The 23,509-nt window shown below is 38.2% G+C and overlaps 1 protein-coding gene across 3 annotated transcripts; it reads left to right on the top strand.

Annotated features, from left to right (window-relative positions):
* Nucleotides 1-838: 838 nt before the first annotated feature.
* LOC135609761 (protein REDUCED CHLOROPLAST COVERAGE 1-like) lies at nt 839-23,336 on the top strand. 3 transcript variants are annotated; one of them, XM_065103371.1, is made up of 25 exons: nt 841-1,035; nt 1,196-1,288; nt 1,392-1,453; nt 1,984-2,076; nt 2,998-3,070; nt 3,366-3,698; nt 3,811-3,878; nt 3,969-4,100; nt 4,262-4,303; nt 4,975-5,499; nt 5,798-5,955; nt 6,057-6,609; nt 9,558-9,620; nt 9,728-9,829; nt 9,943-10,260; nt 10,337-10,429; nt 10,508-10,609; nt 10,698-10,802; nt 11,349-11,482; nt 13,415-13,598; nt 14,343-14,474; nt 14,588-14,700; nt 14,922-15,012; nt 16,305-18,794; nt 23,005-23,336. In XM_065103371.1, exons 2-24 carry the CDS (start codon nt 1,228-1,230, stop codon nt 18,600-18,602), a joined length of 5,835 nt encoding a protein of 1,944 aa, XP_064959443.1. In that variant the 5' UTR covers nt 841-1,035; nt 1,196-1,227; the 3' UTR covers nt 18,603-18,794; nt 23,005-23,336. The 3 variants fall into 3 exon arrangements, with proteins under 3 accessions (XP_064959452.1, XP_064959443.1, XP_064959447.1); XM_065103375.1 differs by having other exon boundaries at nt 23,002-23,336; XM_065103380.1 differs by lacking the exon at nt 23,005-23,336 and having other exon boundaries at nt 839-1,035; nt 16,229-16,481.
* The last annotated feature ends 173 nt before the right edge of the window (nt 23,337-23,509 follow it).

Raw genomic sequence — 23,509 nt, 5'->3', positions numbered from 1 at the left:
ATATATATATATATATATATATCAATTATACCGTTATATAGTAACGAAATCGAATGTCACTGTCTCAAGAAAAGCATGCATCTCGTTGATAGCATTCTGTCCAAATCAACTTAACTACGAGCGGGTATTTAACGTCAACATCAGTTAATTAATTTTCTCTTCTCGCCACGTTAAATACGATTCCACGCGAAGCGCACGTGTGCCGACATCGGAACCAGGTGTCGATCGGAGATCGGCAAGCACGGACTCGGATGCAGGTGGCCTCCATCGATCCCATCACCTCTCACCCAAATTACGCGCCTCCGAGCCCGTTTTATCTCGTCGGCCGCCACGTGGCCCGTTCCCATGCGGTGCAAGTTCGGGTCCGCGTGGGACCCTTTTGACGACCCAACCGCCATGCTTTCAATTATTGTCCGCCCAATACTTTTTGTGTCCACCGTATCCGATCATCTCGAAACCCACTACCACTGTTCTCGGATCCGAATCCAAGTGCTCCAAACCCTCCGCTGGCTGACCCGTATTGGGCGGACGCCCCAAAGTGGAGCTCCCAATAGCGACCATCGCATGATCCGATCGACGGCTGTGACGCCGCCCCCTATCGTCTCCACCCCAGAAGTGGGTCCCGGCCACGAAAAGTTTCGTGAAGGATCCACTCCTACGCGCTAAATATACATCTCTGATACAGTCGGAGATTCCAGTCAATGTTCAGGTACGAAAGCGGGTGATCGAAAAGCAGTGGGAAAAGTAATTTTGGGATGACTGTTGGGGCAGGGACGCTGCCATAAACTGCCAACGTCGTATCTGACCGTTAAATCTCCGCCCTTCCTCCCTTATCGTAGCCCACCCCATCTCCGCCTCCTCTCACTATCCTTCGCGTTGCTTCTATCTCTCTACCTCCTCTGCTCCTCCTCCTCCCCCTCCTCTCCTGCCTCTCTTATCTTTAATGGCGGCTTCCTCCTCTCTTTCTCAGGCGTAACTCCATTCACCGATTGATACGACCTCTTTTGCATCAGCAGAACGAACGCTTCTCTCGTGGTAAGTGCTGTTGGATTCCCAGAGATCTCTGCTCTGTATTGTTTTCCCGAGACCGGATAGTTCCAAGCTTATTTTAATGGGTTGTCATGCAATAGCTTATCTTCTTGAAACCCAACTTGATATGTTAAGGGTGATGGATGAGTGTATGTACGGTTCACAGATAAGTGGAAGCGAGCGGGGCGGCGGTCCCCCATGGCACCCAAGGGCGCTCGAGGCAAGGGAAAGGGCGAGAAGAAGAAGAAAGATGAGAAAGGTAAGCTGTTACCGCCGCTAAAGAGCAAAACCTGACCCATTCACTTGCCGTCATTGGTTTCATGCTTGTTCCGATGACTGACCACTGGCTGTTGCTGTGCCAGTTCTGCCTCTGGCTGTGGACATCACAGTGAAGCTCCCCGATGAGTCTCATGTCGTCCTAAAGGTCTGTGTATGCCCTTCTCACCACCTTCTCTGGTCTATGTTTTCTTTCGGTAAGAGGATGAAATGGAACAGTATGAAAGGTTCATCGTGTATGAACTGTCATGGAGTGTGTTAATCCGTGGAAGGACACAAGTACTAGTAGTCGAGCTGATGGTTATACTCTCAGCTTCACTGGACCAATAGAATGATAGATCCCACCTCATTGTCGTCGAGATATGAGGTATCAACACCAGCGATAAAAGGAACATTTACTGACGGAGCATTTATTATTAGCATTTATGCAACTGAGTGGTTCACTTCAGTGCCCTTTTCTGAAGACTGGCACACTCATTGGGACCATATTGCATCGTGTCAGCTAAGGTTGAGGTACCATATAGCTAGAGGTTAATTCATGGAAATTAACTTGTACAGATAAATAATGTCGTCACCATCATCACTGCAGCAATCAAAATTGGTTGCTCTTTTGGTTGCGTATGGTCCTTCGTCTCTGCCATAGAAAACACCCTGCAACCTCTCGTGGCTTATTTGCAGGGAATATCCACTGACAGGATCATCGACGTACGGCGACTGCTGTGTGTTAACACCTCGACATGTAACTTCACCAACTACTCCTTGTGCCATGAGGTAAGAGCTTCATCTTCCCAACTCGTTTTCTTGTGATTTGTTGATTCATTCTTCTTGTTTGCTAGACATTGATAGTAAATGCAAAGCCAAAGATGTGGATGTGGGTTTTGGTTGGGTTACTGCCTTTCCAGAGTCGTGCTTGGATAGTCCATCCATCTTTCCACTTCGATAGGGACCTTAAAAGGAAGAACAGTAGTTAGACGGAAAACTCGACAAGCATCAGTTTTCACATACAAGGAAGAAAAAAGATTGTCCTGTAGCTCATCAAGTTGTGCAGATAATTGCATTTTTCATAAGCTAGACATGCTTTGGTGGGATTTCAACCACAGGGCGAGTTAGATTTGCTGAACTCTTAGCATGAGTTGCTATCATTTATGTTTTTTTTTCTTCTTCACAAAATATTCATCACTGACTTATCCACCAAAAACTTCAATCGAATATTCAAATACTTAAGCTATCAGAAAAATATATGGTTTATGGATTTGGATTCAAAGTAGATGAGAACATAGGAAATGGTGAATAGAAAACCATGCGCATCTCGTGGCTCATGTGGAACACATGAGGTGGGAAGTCTTTGCATGGACATCTGACCTAGAATTGGATATGAGGTGGGATGGACACTTGGGGTCCAAATTGTTTCCAATCATCCCATCATAGAAAATGAAAGGCATAAAAAGAGTTTTATTTTTTGGAACAAAAAATAATATTAAAAGAGTTGATTTGTGCATAATATCATAAAAGGATTACTGTCACAAAAAAAATAATTAAATATTAATTATAGCTTCTTAATATATATTTATTTATGGTGTTTCTGTCCAAGATATATATGACACAGAAAAAAAAGAAATGCTTTAAGATAATGGACATAATTTCGAATTACTGAAGCGATAATAATTGGTCTTATTGTGTCCTTTATTTCAGGTCAGAGGAGCGAGGCTGAAGGATTCTGTGGATATTACGGCACTTAAGCCATGCACTCTTACGTTGGTCGAAGGTAAGAAATAATACAATTGGAATATAAATATAAGTAGATTTGGTGTATTTGGTTGCAATTAAAGTCATGAAAAGTGTTTTTTGATCAAGTGAATTTTTAAAAATATTTTTTAAATGTCTGTTGTAATGAAAAGAAGAAAAAAAAAAGCGTTCGGAAAGTAAAAACGTTTTCTAAAACGAAATGCTATTTAGAAAAACAGTCTTTTTTTATGCAGAAAACTGTTTTTTATTTTTTTGCTTTTATTACTGGCGATTATAAGAGGAAAATATCTAATTACGAGCGCGATGATGGGCAGAGGACTACGACGAGGAACGAGCGTTGGCGCACGTGCGGCGCCTCCTCGACCTACTCTGCTCCACCACCTGCTTCGGCCCCTCGCCGCCGGCGACGCCGCCGCCCAAGGATGCCCCCCCGGCCGTCGCCGCGGCCACTAAGGACGGGAAGAAGAGCGGTGGAGAGAGCGGAAGCCGCAAGGCCCCGCCGGATCCGCAACGCCAGGCGCAGTCGCCGACGTCCCCGACCAAGGATTTGCCGGCCGACCTGGAGGCGGAGATGAGCGGCGCGTGCCCTCGGCTCGGCGCCTTTTACGAGTTCTTCTCCCTCGCCAATCTCACCCCTCCCATCCAGTGTGAGTCCAATCCTCCCCCCGCCCCTCTCTTTCCCAATTCGCATGTTCTTATCGAGAATCAAGCAAAAACCGTTCTTTTCGTCTGTTTTCTTGATCAATTTGCCCGTTGCAGTCATCCGGCGAACAACGAATCTCCGGCAGGACGAGCGTCCGTCCGATGATCATATCTTCTTCCTCGAAGTACGTCTTGTTTAATTCTTCTTAAGTTATATCTATGAATTACTATTTGCTAATTATCTGTTTTGATCGACATTGGATGTAAAATTAAAGGTGAAGCTGTGTAATGGAAAGCTTGTGATCGTCGAGGCATGCGCCAGGGGATTTTACAGTCTCGGGAAGCAACGCGTGCTGTGCCACAATCTTGTTGATCTCCTGAGACATCTCAGCAGAGCATTTGATAACGTCAATAACTCATTTCTTTACTATTTATTTGTGTTCTTTATTACATTACTCTTTAACTTATCTTTTACCGTACATTTCATGGTACTGCTTAGAATTATATGTTACGCCAGTGATGTTTGCCTCTAACGAGATTCTTTTCTTGAATTCTGTGCTGTTTACAGGCTTACGAATATCTCATGAAAGCCTTCATGGAACGAAATAAGGTAACTTTTTCATGTTATTTATTATAGTGGATACAAGAACTTCTAAGAGGTCACTGATTGGTTAATTATTCCTGTTCTTTGCTTGATTAATTCTTATTACCTTCTTTGCTGGGAAGTGGATATATGTAACTTACGGATGTTTCTTGCCAAAAGATCGTTGATGTCAAAAATCAATCTAATTCTATGTCCTATAACAGCTTGCTTCAACAACCCTATATATCTTCCTCATTCTTGATACCACGTCTATTGTCATATGTATCTTTACCACTTAAATGAATCTTACACAATGTCCAAGTTATAATATGACAGAATTTTGTATATTAAAGCACTTCGTTAATTCGTTTTTAGTCTTTCCATGTATAGGATGCAAGTAGTAAGTATATGTTTGAAACCTTTTTATTTTGTAAAGAAAATTAATTAAAGAAAAGAAGAAAGTTGTGTCCATGAGCTGCTCATCAGTTATTTCAGCCTTTTTTTATTTTTCCACAATGTGTCACATCGTTTTTTTTCAACATCTTAAATCTGGGGCAGGTGTACTTTTTTCTTTGCTTAAGTCTCTTACCATTTATGTTACTTTTGGATTGATAATTCATAATTTCCTTCAGTTCTAGCTATTTGCCTGTTGAATGTACTAATTCCTCAAACAATTAAGAGCACATTCCTATTTGCAGTTTGGAAATCTGCCATATGGATTTCGTGCAAACACATGGCTTGTGCCTCCAGTTGCTGCTCAGTCACCATCCATATTTCCTTCCCTTCCTGCTGAGGATGAAACATGGGGAGGCAATGGAGGTGGTTGGGGTAGGGATGGAAAAAGCGATATGGTGCCTTGGGCAAATGAGTTCCTTTCCCTTAAGTCCATGCCCTGTAAAACTGCAGAAGAAAGACAAATCCGTGACAGGAGAGCTTTCCTGCTTCATAGCCTGTTTGTCGATGTTGCAATATTAAGAGCCATCGCAGCTGTAAAGCAAGCTATGGAGAAAAAACATGATGCACTTCCAGTAGGGTCAGAAAACATCCTGCACTTTGAGACAGTAGGGGATTTTAGCATCACTGTCACCAAAGATGTTTCAGATGCAAAATGCAAGGTTGATACAAAGATTGATGGAAGTAAAACAACAGGAATTGATGCCAAACATCTTGTCGAGAGGAACTTGCTAAAAGGAATCACTGCAGATGAAAATACAGCAGCTCATGTAAGAGAATATAATTGTATCTACTCGTGTTCGGTACGGTACGGTACGGGTGTACCGACCGGTACACCGAGGTGTATCGAGCACTGTAGCACTGTAGCACTACTACAGTGCGCTACAGTGTTACTGTAGCACTGCTACAGTGCGGACCGGTATAGGGCGGTTCGCGTACCGACAACTTGTCGGACCGGTACGTACCGCCCGTACCGGGCGGTACGGCTCGGTACGGCAAACCTTGACAATGTTTTACAATTTTTGATAGCTAATTCAGTGAAACAAATTTGTGGGCTTTCATCTGCAGGATATTGCCACTTTAGGGGTTGTTAATGTGCGTTACTGTGGTTACATTGCTGTTGTGAAAGTCAACCATCATGAGAAAAGCGAAGAGCATTTACCTTTGCAAGGTGTTGATATCAAAGATCACCCTGAAGGGGGCGCAAATGCTTTTAACATCAACAGGTGCTTGTTAGTGTATAGGCATATTTCTTCATGCTCTCAGTTTATCATATAAAATAGTTTTAAATTCTTCAATCTGTTGAAGCTATTATTCATTATTTCAGTCTGAGAATGCTTCTTCACAAAAACCATACATCAAGAGAGAAAAGTACATATAATAGTTTACAGAATTCAAAGCCTGAGGAACTCTCAGCAGCACAAGCCTTTGTGGAGAAATTATTGTCAGACAGCCTAGTGAACCTTGAGGAAGAGAAAGCCGAATGCAATGTCTCTATGAGATGGGAATTAGGAGCTTGTTGGATACAGCATTTGCAGGATCAGAATAATGGTGAGAAAGACAAGAAACAGGCTGGTGAAAAAGATAAAAAACAAACCGGTGAAAAGACTAAAAGTGAGACAAGAGTCGAAGGCCTTGGGAAGCCTCTTAAAATTCTTAAAAACCACAAAAAGAAACCAGATTTTGATGAAGAAAAGATTTCAACAGTTGACAGGAAATCATCTGATGAGACGCCTGGAGGAATGAAAGATGTGAAGTTGCCATTTGAGGAACCAAAGGTTGAAACCACAGCAACAGAGGATGCTTGCAAGCTCAAAGATTTGCTACCTGAACCTGCATATACACGGTTGCAAGAATCTAAAACTGGACTTCATATGAAGGTATGCTGAACAGAAAATTGGGGTAGATTTGTTTAGTTCCACTATGTTTTCCTGAAATCCAGAACATATATACACATAATTAATTAACGTGTTATAAAAATTTCATATGAAGATTATATCTGATATTTGAGACTGAGTTGATTGCTGCTTTTCCTCTTGAACAATGAGTTCTTAGATACATTATGATAACACAAAAGCTTTTCAAGTTAAATTACTGATGCATCTTTTTCCACGTAATTCCTTTTTGTATCTTCATGCAGAATCTTTGTGACAATAGTCCAATATGGCATTTTGACTTGCCACTGAAAAGTAGAGGTGCATGCACTTTCCAACATTAACCTCATTAACTTATTTGTTTCACTAAATATGCCAAGAGAGAAACATGAAATATTTTTATCTTGTAATATAATCTTGATTACATTAGCTTATGCATTCTTGACTGAGTTTTCATCTTTTCAACTTGATTTTGATAAAGTAATTCTATTTAGAGGTCAATGCACATGAAATGACTAATATAACCTCATTCTGAAGTTCAAAAGCTGCCGTATATAGAATTGTATGTTTGCCTAACAAAGATATCATCCAGTCATCCATCAAATATATTGTATTTCTTTTCTAATCTGAAATTCCTCTCAAATGGTAGTTCAGGGCCACTGGTCAGAGTATGTATTCGTTGATGTTCGGGTTTTAGTTTGTAGGTTACCCTTGAACTAAATGCTGTTGTATGAGGATGCACTTATTTGTGACTAATGTTTCTTATGCTCCCCCACTCTTGAGATAGTAGTATAATCATTCGCTAGCCACATTGGAGAAAATAAATTTAAAATGGGGGAAGGCTTTGAGCTGGCAAACATTTGGTTGTTTGATAGATAAAACAGGACATAGATTGAAGAAAGTACAGAAGAAAAAAAGAATTGTGGGAGATGTTTGATTATGTAGAAACCTAAGTTGATGAAGTTTGAGAAATCCAACTCCAACATTGGATGGAACTTGAAACCTAGACCGGATTACTGGCACAAGAAGGATTCACAACTTAAGTTCACTTGCTTCATTTTACTAGTTAGGTCAGTTTAGGTATGAATCATTTATTGATATGATCAGTGTTACATTCATTTAGCTATATTTAATGTTGTCAGAATTTTATGATTCAGTGATCTGGTTCTTGTGGTCTAAGTTAATATGACTCCACACGATTGTGATCCTACTTTGGCACAAAATTTCATGGGATAACAAAAGATTAATTTAGATGTCAAGCTCCATCTCAAGTGATGAACTTTATATTGATCAATTAAGTATAACAATTTTTTTTCCATATCCTTCCCAAGTTCCAGAACAGGTTTATGAAGGTCTCAAAGAAATTTGGTTAGTTTTTTTAAAATAAGAAAATTAAAATTTACCAGTTTTGAAGCTAAAGTTGGACTTTACATTTGTTGGTTAATTTTGTAGAAATGGAATTTGTCTTATTTTAATTGCTAGACACGGTGTTTTATATTTTCATCTAATTCATTTTTATGTTGTTTTCTTGATTTCTGAACTGTCAATGTTGAAGATTTTGAAGGAAATTTAGAGAAAATATTACTTTCTATGATTTCATATGGTGATAAGAACATCATGATTTTTTGTCTGCCCAATGTACATGTAAATCAGGCAACCATTAAGTGGTCATAATCTTTCCTTTTAGAATAGTTCAATCTGAAGTGAAGTTTTAGAGGGTATGTCCTATAGGGTGAGAACATTCCAGATGATAACAGCTTCTCTTAACTTTGAGGCCAGAATGTACAGAAATTGGTGTCATGTAAGGAAATTAAACTATGTTTTTTTCTATTTTGGTTGCCGATAGTGTTTTAGGTGGAATCTGCTTGCCATTTGTATGTGCATGCATATGTAAATTGACTGTTTCCTTGGGCATGGACATGACTTGAAGTGAATTGAAATAGAAGAATTTTGCTGCCTCTTGGTTTTTGTGTTCTAGTCCTTAACATTGCGTTTCTTTCACTCTTTTTCTTTGTGAATATTTCACTGTTCTTCTATTCTAGTAGTTCCTTTTTCACTCTTCTAAAAGTCCTTGCTGACTTTATTTTCTATTGAACAAATAGTTATTGTTTAAACCTGTTCTTGTCTCCTAAAAGATGCTGCTACATATGTATCTGTCATGTTCTATACCGTTGCTGCATAATTATAGTCGTTTTCATCTCTCACGTCTTTCCTAATAACACCATTATCCTATCTTCTTTTGATTAAATTTGATTATATGAGTTATATCTATGACAACAGTTCAACATATATCTTTCTATTAAGTTCTATATTTCTCTTCTATTTCTAAAAGTATGTTATAGCAGACATATACTTTCAGAGACTTAATTGCTGATAGAGGAAAGTCCACCAAGGTAGTACATTAGCGCCAACTCATTCCTTGATTACTTTTAGCTGGCAAATGCTACTCATCCAGTACACGAACTAAAGAACATATAAAGGAAAAAAGAGAACATGTTATAGCAAATCTTACAGTCAAATGATCGATAACATCTTTATTTGCTAAGTTGGAAAGGTAGAACAGGTGTTAATCGGACGTTAGATTCTTAACTAATGGTCATATTTGAAACTGAAAAGATGTCATGAGCACATGATGGAACTAACTTCCTTACTAGAAACACTTGGTCATTTGACTCGAGTTCTACAAAGTCACAATCCATTTTTGAGACTTAAAATTGGTTTTCAGTGGCTACTGCTGACCTTTGAAAATTATAGACTAAGCTAACATGATTTCTTTGAAGTTCTAGAAGAAGTTGCACCATTTCTAAGCTATACTTATGTGGCGAAAGTTTCTATAATATTATCTTTTAATATTTAGCATACATGTTACTATTTATGTTCTATCAATCTAAGAAATTTCCATATCATGCGATGCTTAGTATAAGGGTGAGAATATAATTTATTTTCATTATCAGTCTCCACAGGAATTAACTGAGATGGCATCGAGATATTATGATGAGGTTGCTCTTCCGAAGTTGGTAGGCCTGAATATTATTTGCTTATACCTAATTCATCAAATAGTGCCATTTTTTTTTATCAAATGACTATTCTGATGAGTTTAAATTATACCTTGACATGTATTCAGGTCTCAGACTTTGGTTCATTGGAACTTTCACCTGTTGATGGTCGTACTTTGACTGATTTTATGCATACTAGAGGCCTAAGAATGCATTCTCTTGGGCGAGTTGTAAGTCAACCATTTTCTCTCGTTATCAATTTGAAAACGGTCTAATATATATTAATTTCAAGATGTATTCTAGTAATATATGATTAATTGCACTATTCTGATCAATATATCAGGTCAAGCTTTCAGAGAAGCTGTCCCATGTACAGTCACTCTGTATTCATGAGATGATAGTAAGAGCATTTAAGCATGTCGTACGAGCTGTAATTGCTGCTGTGTCTGACACCAGAGATTTGTCAATATCAATAGCTGCAACTCTTAACTTGCTCCTTGGGCTTCCTGATTCTGGTGTTTCACATTCTTCTGTCCCTGTGCATACCCTTGTCTGGAGATGGCTCGAAGTATTTTTGAAAAAACGATATGACTGGGAACTCTCAGTTTCAAGCTACTTTGATATAAGAAAATATGCTATCCTGAGAGGACTGTGCCATAAGGTAATAGTCTTTATCTTTTCAAAACATGTGTGTGGCCTTTGATTTTTCTTTGAGCTCACATGTTTATTTCTTTTAGGCGGGAATTGAATTGGCACCCAAAGACTTTGATATGGATTCAGCTTTTCCCTTTGACAAATTGGACATCATCAGCCTTGTACCTGTGCACAAGGTAAAAAACAAAAAGAAAGTTTTGTAGGAATTCTGTTCGCTGCAGTCAAGGATCTTATTTCTTCTAAATATTTTGTAGCAAGTTGCATGCTCATCTGCAGATGGACGACAACTACTGGAATCTTCAAAGACGGCTCTTGATAAGGGTAAACTTGAAGATGCAGTTAGCTATGGGACAAAGGTAGATGCATATACAGGTTATCCTGCATCTTAAATCCTTTTCATTTTCCCTTTCATTTCCTTTGATAACAAAGTTGTATTTGGTTCAGGCTCTGGCAAAATTAATCACAGTCTGTGGCCCATATCATCGGATGACTGCTGGAGCCTACAGTCTTTTAGCTGTTGTTCTCTACCATACCGGAGACTTTAATCAGGTAGCTTTTAGACATTCATGTCACCGAAGGCCATGATTATTATAATTTGGAGTATTTTGCAGTTTGTCGTGTGGTTCTACCACTATGAATAAAAAATTGTCAACTAGAATTGTGAGAAATTTCATGAATGTACAACTAATATTTTGTTTGGTATTTAATCTATTTCCATCTATTGTTTGCTGTGAGCTCTGTGAATCTCAACAGATCTCATAGATAGATCATAGTGCAATATCTCACTACAGCATTTGTGTGTCTATTATTTGCTGTCCTCTTTTAATTAAATATGGCCAACTTTTAACTAAATATCTCAATTTTGTTCATAGCTTTTGAAAAGATTTGGATCAGTCTATACATCACGGACATTTTTGTTCTATTATTTCTGACTTGGTTGAATATCATGGTATATATGTAAATTTTACAGATTCCTCATCATTTAAACTGTAAAACTTTGAATGTGAAGGGTGACTTTTGAGATTTTTCTATTATGACTTTCGAACTTGTTCTGTTATCTTTCATTGGGATTACAATGACATTTGATATGTTTAGGCCACAACTTATCAGCAAAAGGCATTGGACATTAATGAGAGGGAGCTTGGCTTGGATCATCCAGATACAATGAAGAGCTATGGTGATCTAGCTGTATTTTACTATAGACTTCAGCATACTGAATTGGCTCTAAAGTAAGTTCAATACCCAATTGTCCTAGTCCACCTTTATGTAGGAATGCTTTCTTTTGATGTATCTGATCTCTTACTTTATTATATACAGTATATACTGTATTTTATTCTTATTATAACTTGAAATTAAGGATTAAAATCTTGGTCTGGTACCAATACCAATCATCGGTCAGACTACCAAGCCGTATCATGAGTTGGTATGGCTTAGTAACGGTCAATATTGAGTGGGAAGGAAGGCGGTGGAGATGTGAGGATTCACATACCAATATTGACTAAATAGGGTGGAACTGAGGTCAGAGGAGGTGATGGAGAGGAGGGAGGCAATGTGTGCCTGTGATCGCAAGAAGGGTTGCCAAGGTGGCAGAAAGGGCAGGGGAGCAAGGTGGTATTGGTGTGATTGACATTATATATGACAGTATAGTTGTAGGCAGTGTAGACCATACCAACAGTTTCTGGCGGTGGCAGAGGTGGTGGAGGCATAGCATAGGACATGGGGTATCATTTTTATTAGGTGAAGACCAAGTCATAGGGGCTCATGGTGTTGTTGGCAGAGTGGATGGGGGCTAGAGTGATGAAGTGGTTGATAAGTAACAAGCAAAATCAGGAAAATGATGGAGAGTATAGATAACTGGGTGGTAAGCTCATTATTTTTAAGATAATAAGATGATATGCCTGTTATAATAACCGGGCGATAAGCTGGTATGAACATGAACTTGACAAAATTGCTTGGTCCATGTATTGGTCAACCATAGGACCTGTAAATACTAGCGAACACCAATTTAAGTTGCCGAACCCCAAATTCTTGGTTAAAATACTAATACTTTATCTCATGATGTATAATTGCAAATTTGCAATGACTGAAAAGTAAGACTTTGGGCAGTAACTGTCGAAACTTTTTTAATAGACTCTTTTCGGTGGTAACTGTTGAAGCTTTTCAACTAGATTTTTAAATTTAATATTGTTTGCAACTTTGCATGGAATAATTCTGATCTACATAAAGATAGAAACATCAGTCTCAATCCTTAAATTAGACATGCTTTTACTTTCATTCATAATATATAGTATGGCCAAGCACTACAACGTAAAAAAGAAATTGATGCCAGAAGCTATTCAATAATATGTTTTCTAAAAATGGCAATGGAATGTTTATGATATGAAGGAGTCTATTAATTAGTTCATGTTGACTAGTATACAGAATTTGATATAACCATAAAATGGCAGCAAAGGATTAAGAAAGTTATGCTTTGTGGCTTCAGATAAGGTGAAGCATTTGCTGCCATAGTTCTTGAAAACTTCAGGCTCCATTTCTTTTCTTATTCTTTATAAGGCCAAAGAATGGGTGGATGAATTAATGATTAGATTTTAGATTCTCCAGTGCATTGTGACCTTCAAATGAATGAGACGATGCACTGTGTAATTTTGTTGGTTTTCATGAGAAAGCAGATACCTCCATTTATATCAGAGTTATATCATGAAGTCCAATAGCCAGCATCCTAGAAGGAGAATGAGTAGATCCTTTGTCATCAGTTTGCCTTCCTTATCAAAACCTCATAGAGTAGATAAATTTCATAATTTTCCTGGGTGAGAGAAAAATATTATGCAAATTAGGTAAAACTACATTTGTAAGATGACATTCCAGGATTTAATTCGTATTTGCCCACACCAAGGATGCAACTTAACATGAAAACCATATTGGTAAATACCGATCAGTACAGACCAGTTCGGGTGCAGTTGCATTCCTTGATTTATTTGAATACCTAAAACTTAAGTGCATATAAAGATTGAGGAACAAAATATTAGAAGTTACTAAGCTTCTTTTCCAGGTTATTTGCTATTTAATTTTGACATCATGCCAGAAGTAATAGGACATCACCATGCCTCCATGAGATGTTGATTATGATTTTTCATAATTTATTTTTGTTGATTGTTAATCAGGTATGTGAAGCGTGCATTATATCTTTTGCATCTTACTTGTGGGCCATCTCATCCAAACACAGCTGCTACATATATCAATGTGGCCATGATGGAGGAAGGCCTAGGAAATGTACATGTGGCACTTAGATATCTTCATAAAGCTTTGAAATGCAATCAGAGGTTACTTGGCCCAGATCACATTCAGGTTTGTTTTGTTCTCAATTTTTTTTTTTCTGTTCTTGTTTCTCTTAACTCTTTAAGATACTTCTTTTCAAGCTATATTGTGGCTATTGGTTATAAATTCTAAATATTGAGATAGAAGCACATGTAGTTTAAGTTGACTGGTGACTGCACACCTTCTAAGGTATTAATTTATTTTTGTAGTCATTCAGTTCCAATAAAGTTTTTCTTATGATGCCCTACAAGTTAGTTATCCAATAGTGAAGATCGAATTGATCCCAAAAAATTTAACACTTAGATTAATTAGGCTTAGATCAAGTCTAGAAAACACTAGACTAAAATTTCTATTTTTTCTGTATTTTTGGATATTTTCCATGTCTAATTTGAGTAATACTGTTTTTTCTATTGTTATTATTTTCAGATTAAATACATTAGAATATAAATAAATAACTTTCTAACAATTTTACATATATTTTAAGTAGTTTAGGATTTTATAATGTTTTATTAATTGTTGGTTGATTTTTAGAACATATAGATTTTAGTTTAGGCATAAACAGATAACAACTCAATAAAAAATTAATTGTATGTAGTTACAAATTGGAATAGTTAAAATTAATGGGTTTAAGAGTGACTATCAATCTCACCAAGACCAAGATTCTTTCTTGGTCAATTATTCTCAATAAAATTTAGGCATGTGATCTTTTGGTTATAATATCAAGAGTATTAAGAATAAATAACTTATAGTTTTCTTTATTACATTAATGGTTAGACTGCAGCAAGTTACCATGCCATAGCTATTGCACTCTCCTTGATGGAAGCATATCCTTTGAGTGTTCAACATGAGCAAACAACACTGCAAATACTTCGAGCAAAGCTTGGCCCTGATGACTTGCGTACTCAGGTAATTTACATGCATCGTTGTCTGGAGAGACATGAGGACATCTTTCTTTCTGTTCTGTTCTTCTAATTCTGCATGTCAATCTCTTGTCACTGGAAGTTGTTTGATTTTTGCAGGATGCTGCTGCCTGGCTTGAGTACTTTGAGTCAAAGGCTCTTGAACAGCAAGAAGCTGCTCGAAATGGTACACGTAAGCCTGATGCATCTATCGCCAGCAAAGGCCACCTAAGGTAAAGCAACAAATGCAGTGATTAGATCAATATGGTTTAGTATATAGCTACTATAAGCATGAGTCCTCTGTATATTCTCATATACCTGCTCCACATAGTAACATTCTCATGAATTGAATGTAATTTTTTCATGAACTAGATACACCAGACCAGGTTTTTCTTACTTTTTTACTTCTAATAAAGTGATGAAATCATGTGCTAGTGTATATTCTGCTTGGCAGTGTCTCCGATCTCCTTGATTACATCAATCCCATCCAAGATGGTAAAGGAAGAGATGCTGACTCTGTGAAGAAAAAGAACTTGGGTTTAAAGGTACATTGAGCCTTCATCTTGTTTATTATCTCCCAAGAATCTAAACATGGATTTTACATGTTGTCATATTGGCCAACATGTACAATGTAAGCTTGATACCTGCATGAGGTTTCATACCATGTTGAGGGCATGCCGACAATATGTTGTCTTGGTCAAGAACCTGAGTATCCATGCCTGTCAACACGTAGGATTCTGTTGCACTTGCCACATGTAAAATCTCAAATCTTGAATCTAAGTTCAGGATAAGTTGAATAAGTCTCAAAGGCGATACTAATAGAGTTAATGATTTCATTCTTTGGCAGTGAATCAGGTTGAATAATCTTTAGTTTAACAAAATGACCTAAGGTATAATATGCAAGTAAGAAGTCAGTTGCTAAACATAATTTGGAATCCGAATTTCAGATTGTACTTGACTTGTACACTTATCTTTTGCTGTCTGCTACCAAACACGCAAGTATAGGCATATTTTTATTTTACCATGCCTGTCCTATGCCTGAACATCAAGAAGAAACTGTAAACTTCTGCATTTCTAGATAGCCTTTATCCTATTATTTGAAAGATAATCCAATTGAACATGGAAAACAGAAATAGATATTCCATTTTCCCACAATTTTTTTTCTGCATCTGGATAAGTGAAATACCCATGCTTTAGTATTAGCAAAAGTATGTTTGAGAAGCATGTCTTGCATCTAGAATCCAGATAATCTTTATGAGCTATAATGTTCTGATTAACTCATCTCAAGGGTCTTATTGTTTTGGCTTACTAGCACCCAATTTTCTCAAAGTTGTTTTGGCTATTATTTATGTCTTGAAAGTTCTAAAATCACTTTAATTGTTAACTAAGGCAACATGAATAAACTAAACCATATTAACCAGAACCATATGTGTTCTTTAGTTAAGCATCTATTCCAGATTATACATAATCTCATACATAATGTTGGATGAAATCTTTTGGTGAAACTTTTTGCTTAAAACTGAATCACTTATGGGTTTCTCTACTCATATGTTGTTCACCAGTAGCTTTTATCTCTAAAATAAGATATACATAAAAATAAATTTCAACAGAAAGAAATTCTCGGATGAATCAGATAACCTATAAATGGACCCATCGGTAATGCTTATTGGTTCCTTGTTATATGTGTTTTTTCAAATTATGTCTAACCTTTACATATCCTGTTTAGAAGAAGGTTGACTTTCTATATATGTGAATTTGAAGGTACTTGAACTGTTTTCATTGGAGACTTTCAATTGGTACACCTTTTATTCCAGAACTCATTGTTGTACTGATTCAGGTCAAAGTGCAGTCTTCGCAGAACCTGATTGTGGCTGATTCACATGCTACAATTTCAGATAGAACGAAAAAAGTGGATACTGCCAGCAATACCCAAGATGATAAAAACACAATTGATCCAGGTGTTGAGGTTAAACATGAAGAAGTTGTTGAAAAGCAGCCAGCAGTTTCTCAACAATCTGAGGGAACAACAGAGCATAAGCTTCCTTCTGATGATGAAGATGGAAGGGACATAAATACAGAAATAGAAGATGGTTGGCAACCTGTTCAAAAGCAAAGGTTGGGTGGAGGTTCAAGCCAGCGAATCAAGCAGCGGCGTACAAGTACTTGGAAGACCTACAATTATCAGATGAATGATGTTCCTGGTGAAACTGCTCAATCTAAGCCAAGGTTTTCTTATTTAAATAACCGCTATTATGTTCTGAAGAAAAGAACTGTAGTTCCTGGAAGCTTCAGTGATAATCTTAACATGAAAATCCAGTCACCAGGCACCAAATTTGGTCGGAGAGTATACAGAGCTGTGACTTACCGAGTCAAGTCAGTGCCTTCATCTACCAATCAGGAGATCACTGATAACTATAGGAATGCTGCTGAAAGAATGGCTCCCTCCGTAGATGGTCAGGCACCCTATTTACATCATGACAATGAGGTATTAAAGGATCAGAAGTACCGAACAGGTGATGTTTCTGAGCCGCATAATCATTTGGTTGTTGGTCTCACAAATTCTCCATCATACAAAGATGTAGCTTTAGCGCCTCCAGGAACAATTGCCAAGGTTCAGAGTCTAAAGTCCCTAGAGGATACGCCATTGAAACAAGAGATATATACTGGAAAACATGTATCAGAATTAAGGGACTCATTTGTGAATGAGAAACATGCAGAAAATGCTGCTGAGTTGACTCAGATATCTGATATAGCCCAAGAAAATGACTCTCCCCAGGATGTGGTATTAGACTTGGGGACCAAAGCTGAAATTAAAGGAGAAGGAGAGGGGGTTTGTGAATTGGAAAGTCCACTAGAACCATTAGCTTCAGATTTAGAATTGTCATCTAGCGGTAGCATGCCCATCAAGAGTAGTTTTGACAATAATATACTTTGTAATGAGGTTCAAGAGGTTGAACAGAATGACAGTCATGATCTAAATTTGTCTGAAAATACATCTGACATAGTTACACTTACACTTGAGTGCTTAACCACTAAACAAAGCAAAGAAGAAAATCATGAGGAAGTCTTGTGTAGCAATGTTCATGTCGGTTCATCCTCCAGCATCCACCAAGAGGATCTCCAAAAGGTTGACATCTCTGAGAAAACTTTTAGTGATGACCCAATGGTAAAATTACCATCTAGTGACAGTGATATCAGAGAGCTCCCTGCTAAGAAGTTGTCTGCCTCTGCTGCACCATTTAATCCATCCCTTCCTGTAGTAATTAATCCTCTTCCTGTAAGTGTTGGCCTTCCTCCTAGTGGTGTGATTCCTACAATGACACCTTGGCAATTGAGTGCTACTCTTCATGCTGCACCAACGGCTGTAATGCCATCCGTGCCTCCTATTTGTACCTCACCTCTTCATCCTTTTGCATCTTCATCCAGGTCTCCCAACATCCTACATCCTTTGCCATTTATTTACCCACCATATACCCGTCCTCAAATTATGCCCAATACCACTTTTGCTATGAACAGCAACATGTTTCACGGAAACCATTATCCATGGCAATGCAACATCGGTCCAAATGCACCTGACTTTGTTGCAGCATCAGTATGGCCTGTTTGTCATCCAGTGGATTTTTCTTCTTTCTCGCCTGTGTTAAGTCCGATTTCTGAATCCACGGTGGAATCGACTATGACATCTGATGTAAGTAATGGTATGAGCTTAACCCCTCTGTTGAGCATCAATATTGAAGAAGGAACAAAAACCGACGAGAATAATGAGAAATCACAGGTTATAGACACTGGAAAATCACTGGATGGGAAATTGTCAGAGAAACAGGAAGCTGAAGAATCTCAGAGTAGTAATACAAAAACTACCGAATTGGAATCTGAGACAGATTTCAGAGAAGATGCACAGCCTAGTGGTGAAAAACATGTTCATGAAAGTAGCCAAAAGTACGAGGGTGAGGGGAGCCTTGGCATATACATCAAGGGTAGAAGTCGTCGTAAACAGACACTAAGGCTGCCTATAAGTTTGCTCAAGAGGCCATATGGATCACAGTCATTTAAAGTTGTTTATAGCAAAGTAGTAAGAGGAAGTGATGTAAGACCAGCAAATGCATCTTCCAGTATAGATGCTAATGTCAGTTAGTTGCAAGAAAGAGAATATTGTGACTTCAATTAGCAGGAAGGCAAGATGTTTTCATTTGTCAACTTTTACATCCAGGCGGACATGACTCGACGTTTGGAAAACGTGCACTTCAGTTTTATTGCTATTTTACGGGGCAAGGGATCTTTTATAAAGAATTCAAACCAAATTCTGATATATTGGACATTCAGAAATGTAAGTGATGCTATCTCTTTGTTGTCCAAGCTAGGCAATTAGTTATTAATTTGCTTCATATATGTTATAGCAGCTATGATGATTTTCTGCTAATTGCATTTACTTAACCAGAATTATAGTTTCTATAAAGTTTAGAAACTAATGATGATTACTTTATTGGATTTTATGTTGATAATCAGTTTACCATTCCATTCTGACTACATAGAGGACTTAAGTGAGTAAGCTGTTTGCATAATACTTCTTAACCACCATGAGAACCAATTATTACTTACACATGGATATTTGCATGAAGGTTTCAAAGAAAATGTGCCAGATGTAGAGGTAAGCAGAGTGGGAGACATGGTGGAGACCAAAAGAAACAAAACTGGGAGGGAAGGAAAACATAGATCATGCTGCAAGAACATTAAACAACATTCATGAAAAGGTTGAAGAAATGGTAGGAACAGTGATAATCACATTCTAAATCGATGCCAAAAGAATAAAATCATAAGGAGATTGTTTCTTAGTGCTGGTAAAGAAATGCTTACAAATGGTATTTCATGCCTGCTACATACAACATGTAGCCCTCAAAATGATCTGGGAACTTGAGGGTTCCTTGGAATCAAGGGTAAAGGGTAAAAGGTGACAACCAAGTGATAAACTCAGACAGTAGTCATGGAAACTAGGGCCTCATATTAATCAGTCTCGATTGTCAACTCTTGCTGTGTTGCTTCAGAATAGAAAGGAGATCTTGTTACCCTCTAATTCTAGTGACTGTTTCTTTCGTGATATCTGTATTATTATCTATTGATTGCATGGTCCATATATCATAGTTAGCTAGTGTAGGTTTTTCTTGGGCTTTTTTAGAGCATAATTCTCTTACTCAAGTGCTGTATAAGGATAGACAACTGTTCCAATGGTAAGTTGCTGGTAGCATGAATAGAAAATATTGGTTGAAATTTGGTTAAAGTGGTTCAAACATTTCCCAAGAAGATTGTTAGATGCATTGACAAGGAGCAAACTTAGATTAGAGATGGTGTGGCACACACAGAGAGAGAGAGAGAGAGAGAGAGAGAGAGAGAGAGAGGAAGGCTTGATCAGAAACAGTATGAAAGTCTCGATAGTTTGCAACTTTGCATTACTGAAGATTTCCCACAGATAGATATATGGTTAAACATGTAAAATAAACCATTTGTCTTACCAATTTTGTTGGGAGTACTATGCTCTATTTGTTCTCGTTTTAAAAAAAAATTAAAAGAAATTTCATTGCATGAAATGGCATACAAAAATAAAATTTCTGTTTTACATCATAAATCCTAACTTGTTTCCTTCAGATATTTCTTTTATATTCCGATCTATCCATTTTGCACCACAGAATGAGGACATCCATTTGAGCAGCCTTTGTCTTGATAAGTTTAATTTAGGGCTAGCCATTCTCATCAACTGCACATGAGTGTCAGATATCATGGATGACCTCTAATCTTGATTATCAGATTGGATATCCATGTTTAGTTTCCAGTTTCTCTAACCACCAAGTTTCTAATGCAAATTCCAGGGTTTGACTTGCTAATCCAATGCAACCAAATTCCTTTTGCTTAGCTCTTTAGGTTAATGTCTGTTGCTTTTGATCTAATCTATAATTCAATGGCACACATGTATCTCTATCCTCATTGGAAATCTAGCCCACCAAGAATTACCAGTTCAAGTTGCAAAAGACAAAGTATATGCAGAACCACCTATACCAGGTAGTAAATTTCAAAACTGATTGTACTGCTCAATATATGAGATATACCATGCAAGGACCATCGTGCCATGCTGACTGGTGGTATCGATCCATGGGTGGACCAGTATGTACGATGTGCCGGTGCATACTGATTTTTCAAAAAGCTAAAAAATAGCCAAAAAATTTAAAAAATTATTTTTTAGGATTTTTTCCTAATCTATTGGTATATATATTGTATTTAGATAAGAATAAAGTGTATATAAACCATAAATAAATAGGTTATAAGGAGGAAACATTGAATTTATTCTTTCGGATCCATCGAGGAACAACTTTGTTGCACGGGAAGAAGTTGCTTCCATTGATCTTGAATCAACCGATTTGGCATTTTAATCACAAGTAAGAGTGTGAGAATGTGTGTGAGAATGAGAGAGTAAATGAGAGTGAGCGAAAGAGGTGGGAGGGAAGGGGATTTAAAGCCTCAAAAGAGGCCCCAATAGTCAATTTGATCATTGGGCTCACGCTAGACCCGATTTGGATCAGTATCGAGAATGAGAGTGAGCATAAGAGGTAGGAGGGAAGGGGATTTAAAGCCCTAAAAGAGGCCCTAATAATCAATTTGATCATTGAGGTCAAACTAGACCCGATTTGGATGTATCTATCAAATTTTGATTGGTACCAACCCGTATTGACCAATACAAGACAAGTTTCGACCATATCGGCTGATACATATCATGTATCAAGGTTTTTAATTTTGTACTGTGCCAATGTACCAAGTTTTGCTCGATATGATACGGTATGATATACCGAGCGGTATGCCAAGGCGTACTGAGCGGTACACCTTTCTTTTAAAAAGAAATCATCTCGCATGTGAGTGAGGATGGTTTCTTTTTAAAAGAAGAAGAAACCATCACCTCCTTTCCATCTCGAGAGACAAAAAGGGGGTGATGGCGGAGCGGGTGAGGATGCGACAGGTCGCCTCCGTCCCCAGCTCGAACTCATCCCCCGTGAGGCACTCCACAATGTTCCCACAGCAACCGGATCCGGTCGGGATCTAGCCCAGGGCGAGCTCATCTTCCACTCCCCCGTTGCTGCCGCCTTCAGCAGCGACTGTGAGGAAGAAGACCAAGATGACGGCGAGAACGAGAAGGGGAAGCAGCAGTCCAACTTGGGCCAGGATCCCTTCCTTCGCCGTTGACTGCGACCTCCCCAACCACAACGGCCACGATCCCTCCGCCCCCTACCACATTTCGCCCGACGAAGCGAGGACTTGCCCTCTATAGTGTTTCCCCCGACGAAGCGAGGACCCTCCCCCTACCGTGTTCCGTTCGACGGAGCGCTTCTTCGTCTCTCGCCATGTCCAACTCTCTTCTCAGTCATGCCTTCTCCATCGTACGAGTGCCACAGCCTCGTCTTCCTCATTGTCGTGCTCCTTGTCATGTTCGCCGGTTGATACCGCCCGGTAGCGGGTAGTCCGCGAGCCGGTCAATTGGCGGACCGGTACGTACCACCCGTACTGGGCGATACGATTCGAGAATCGAATCCCTGCCCTGTATCAACCACTATGAGGCCATATTTCAGTTTATCGCTCAAAATGTACTGGTCCATGTAATGGTCGATCGATATATACCATCCATTTCATATCATTTTGTGCTATACGTCAAACCTTGATACCATGTATATGGGCTGATATTTGCATAGAATCACTTGGATTTTGGCTAGCATGTGAATATATAGCTGTGTCTTGCTGGTTAATTTGTTTAACCAGTGAGAGTTAAGTGAAAGAAATGTTAAACTTTGATTATATATTATGTGACTTGACCTAGGACCATTTCTACTCAGTACTAAAGTTTACAGCACATTTTCTTGAAACTCAGATCTGTCCTTTTAACTTCAATAACACCGCTAAATTGACAGCTTTAACATTTATGAATGATCATTGTATAACCAATTTTTCTTTAAGATATCATTACAATGGTTTTATTTTTGTTACTGTCCATCCACGAAATAGACAGCTTTAACATTTATGTTGCCCTACATCTGCTTGGCACATGGTTGGGTTTTTAACTTGCAAATGAAACTCATAAGGGCTAATGTTTGTGAAGATCTTATTTTGTGTGTGGTTCATCATTGCTATCTGGATAGATGCTTGTCATTTGTCATCTTCATTAAATCTTGGCAGCAGAACTTCTCTGGATATATCACAGGGTTAAATCAGTGTTTACCACTGAATAGAGGGATTGAAACTTGAAAGCAAGGTTCGTCATACCGTAGCATAGCGCTCGGTACAGGTGTTCCATATCAATCTGATAGGAGACTGGTATGGACGGTACATACTAGTATATCAGTATGTCCCGTTGTACCATATGTTGGTACATCGGTACGACTCAATATATATTGTAAGACGAACCATGCTTGAAACGATTACCTTTTTTGCATTATTCATTAATTCAACCTTTTGTTTGCATTTTTTTCCGGTCAGCCTACTGAAGATCTTCATTTTCTTAGCAGGTTTGCAGTATATGTTCTTGAGGTTCATGGAGAATACAATGTCCAAGCCTTGAGATAACTGGAATAGTTTAGAATTTTTGACCAGAATTATGTAGAATCAGGTTGGAGATATTAGCCATCTTTTTTTTCTCCATTGGATAGACAAATATGAGGATCTTTTCTCTTCAGTTTTTTTTTGTTCTCAAGGATTCTATTATTAGTTTTTGCATAAGCCATAATGTTGTAAGTTTTGGGATTTTGTGAATCTCGAGTTTCCTGCCCATCAAAATAATTTTGCACATTCTAAATATAATGTTACAGTTTTGGGGGTTTCAGTACCCAGTGGGAATTCATTTCATGTTTACAAAACTGAAATAATTTGATCCTTTATTAGGATGTCTCTCTTTTTATTTGTTTCTGTTGTAATGTTAAAGAACATTGCTTTAGCTTCATTAGCTGAGTTCCATAATCTGATCGCCACTCTTGTGGTATCGTGAGTAGGGAGCATGTAAATTGTTTTGATATG

Source organism: Musa acuminata, chromosome BXJ1-2 (genome assembly GCF_036884655.1).
Source record: "Musa acuminata AAA Group cultivar baxijiao chromosome BXJ1-2, Cavendish_Baxijiao_AAA, whole genome shotgun sequence".
Classification (NCBI taxonomy): Eukaryota; Viridiplantae; Streptophyta; class Magnoliopsida; order Zingiberales; family Musaceae; genus Musa; species Musa acuminata.
Note: the sequence above shows the minus strand (reverse complement) of the source record. Positions and strands in the feature narration are given on the sequence as shown.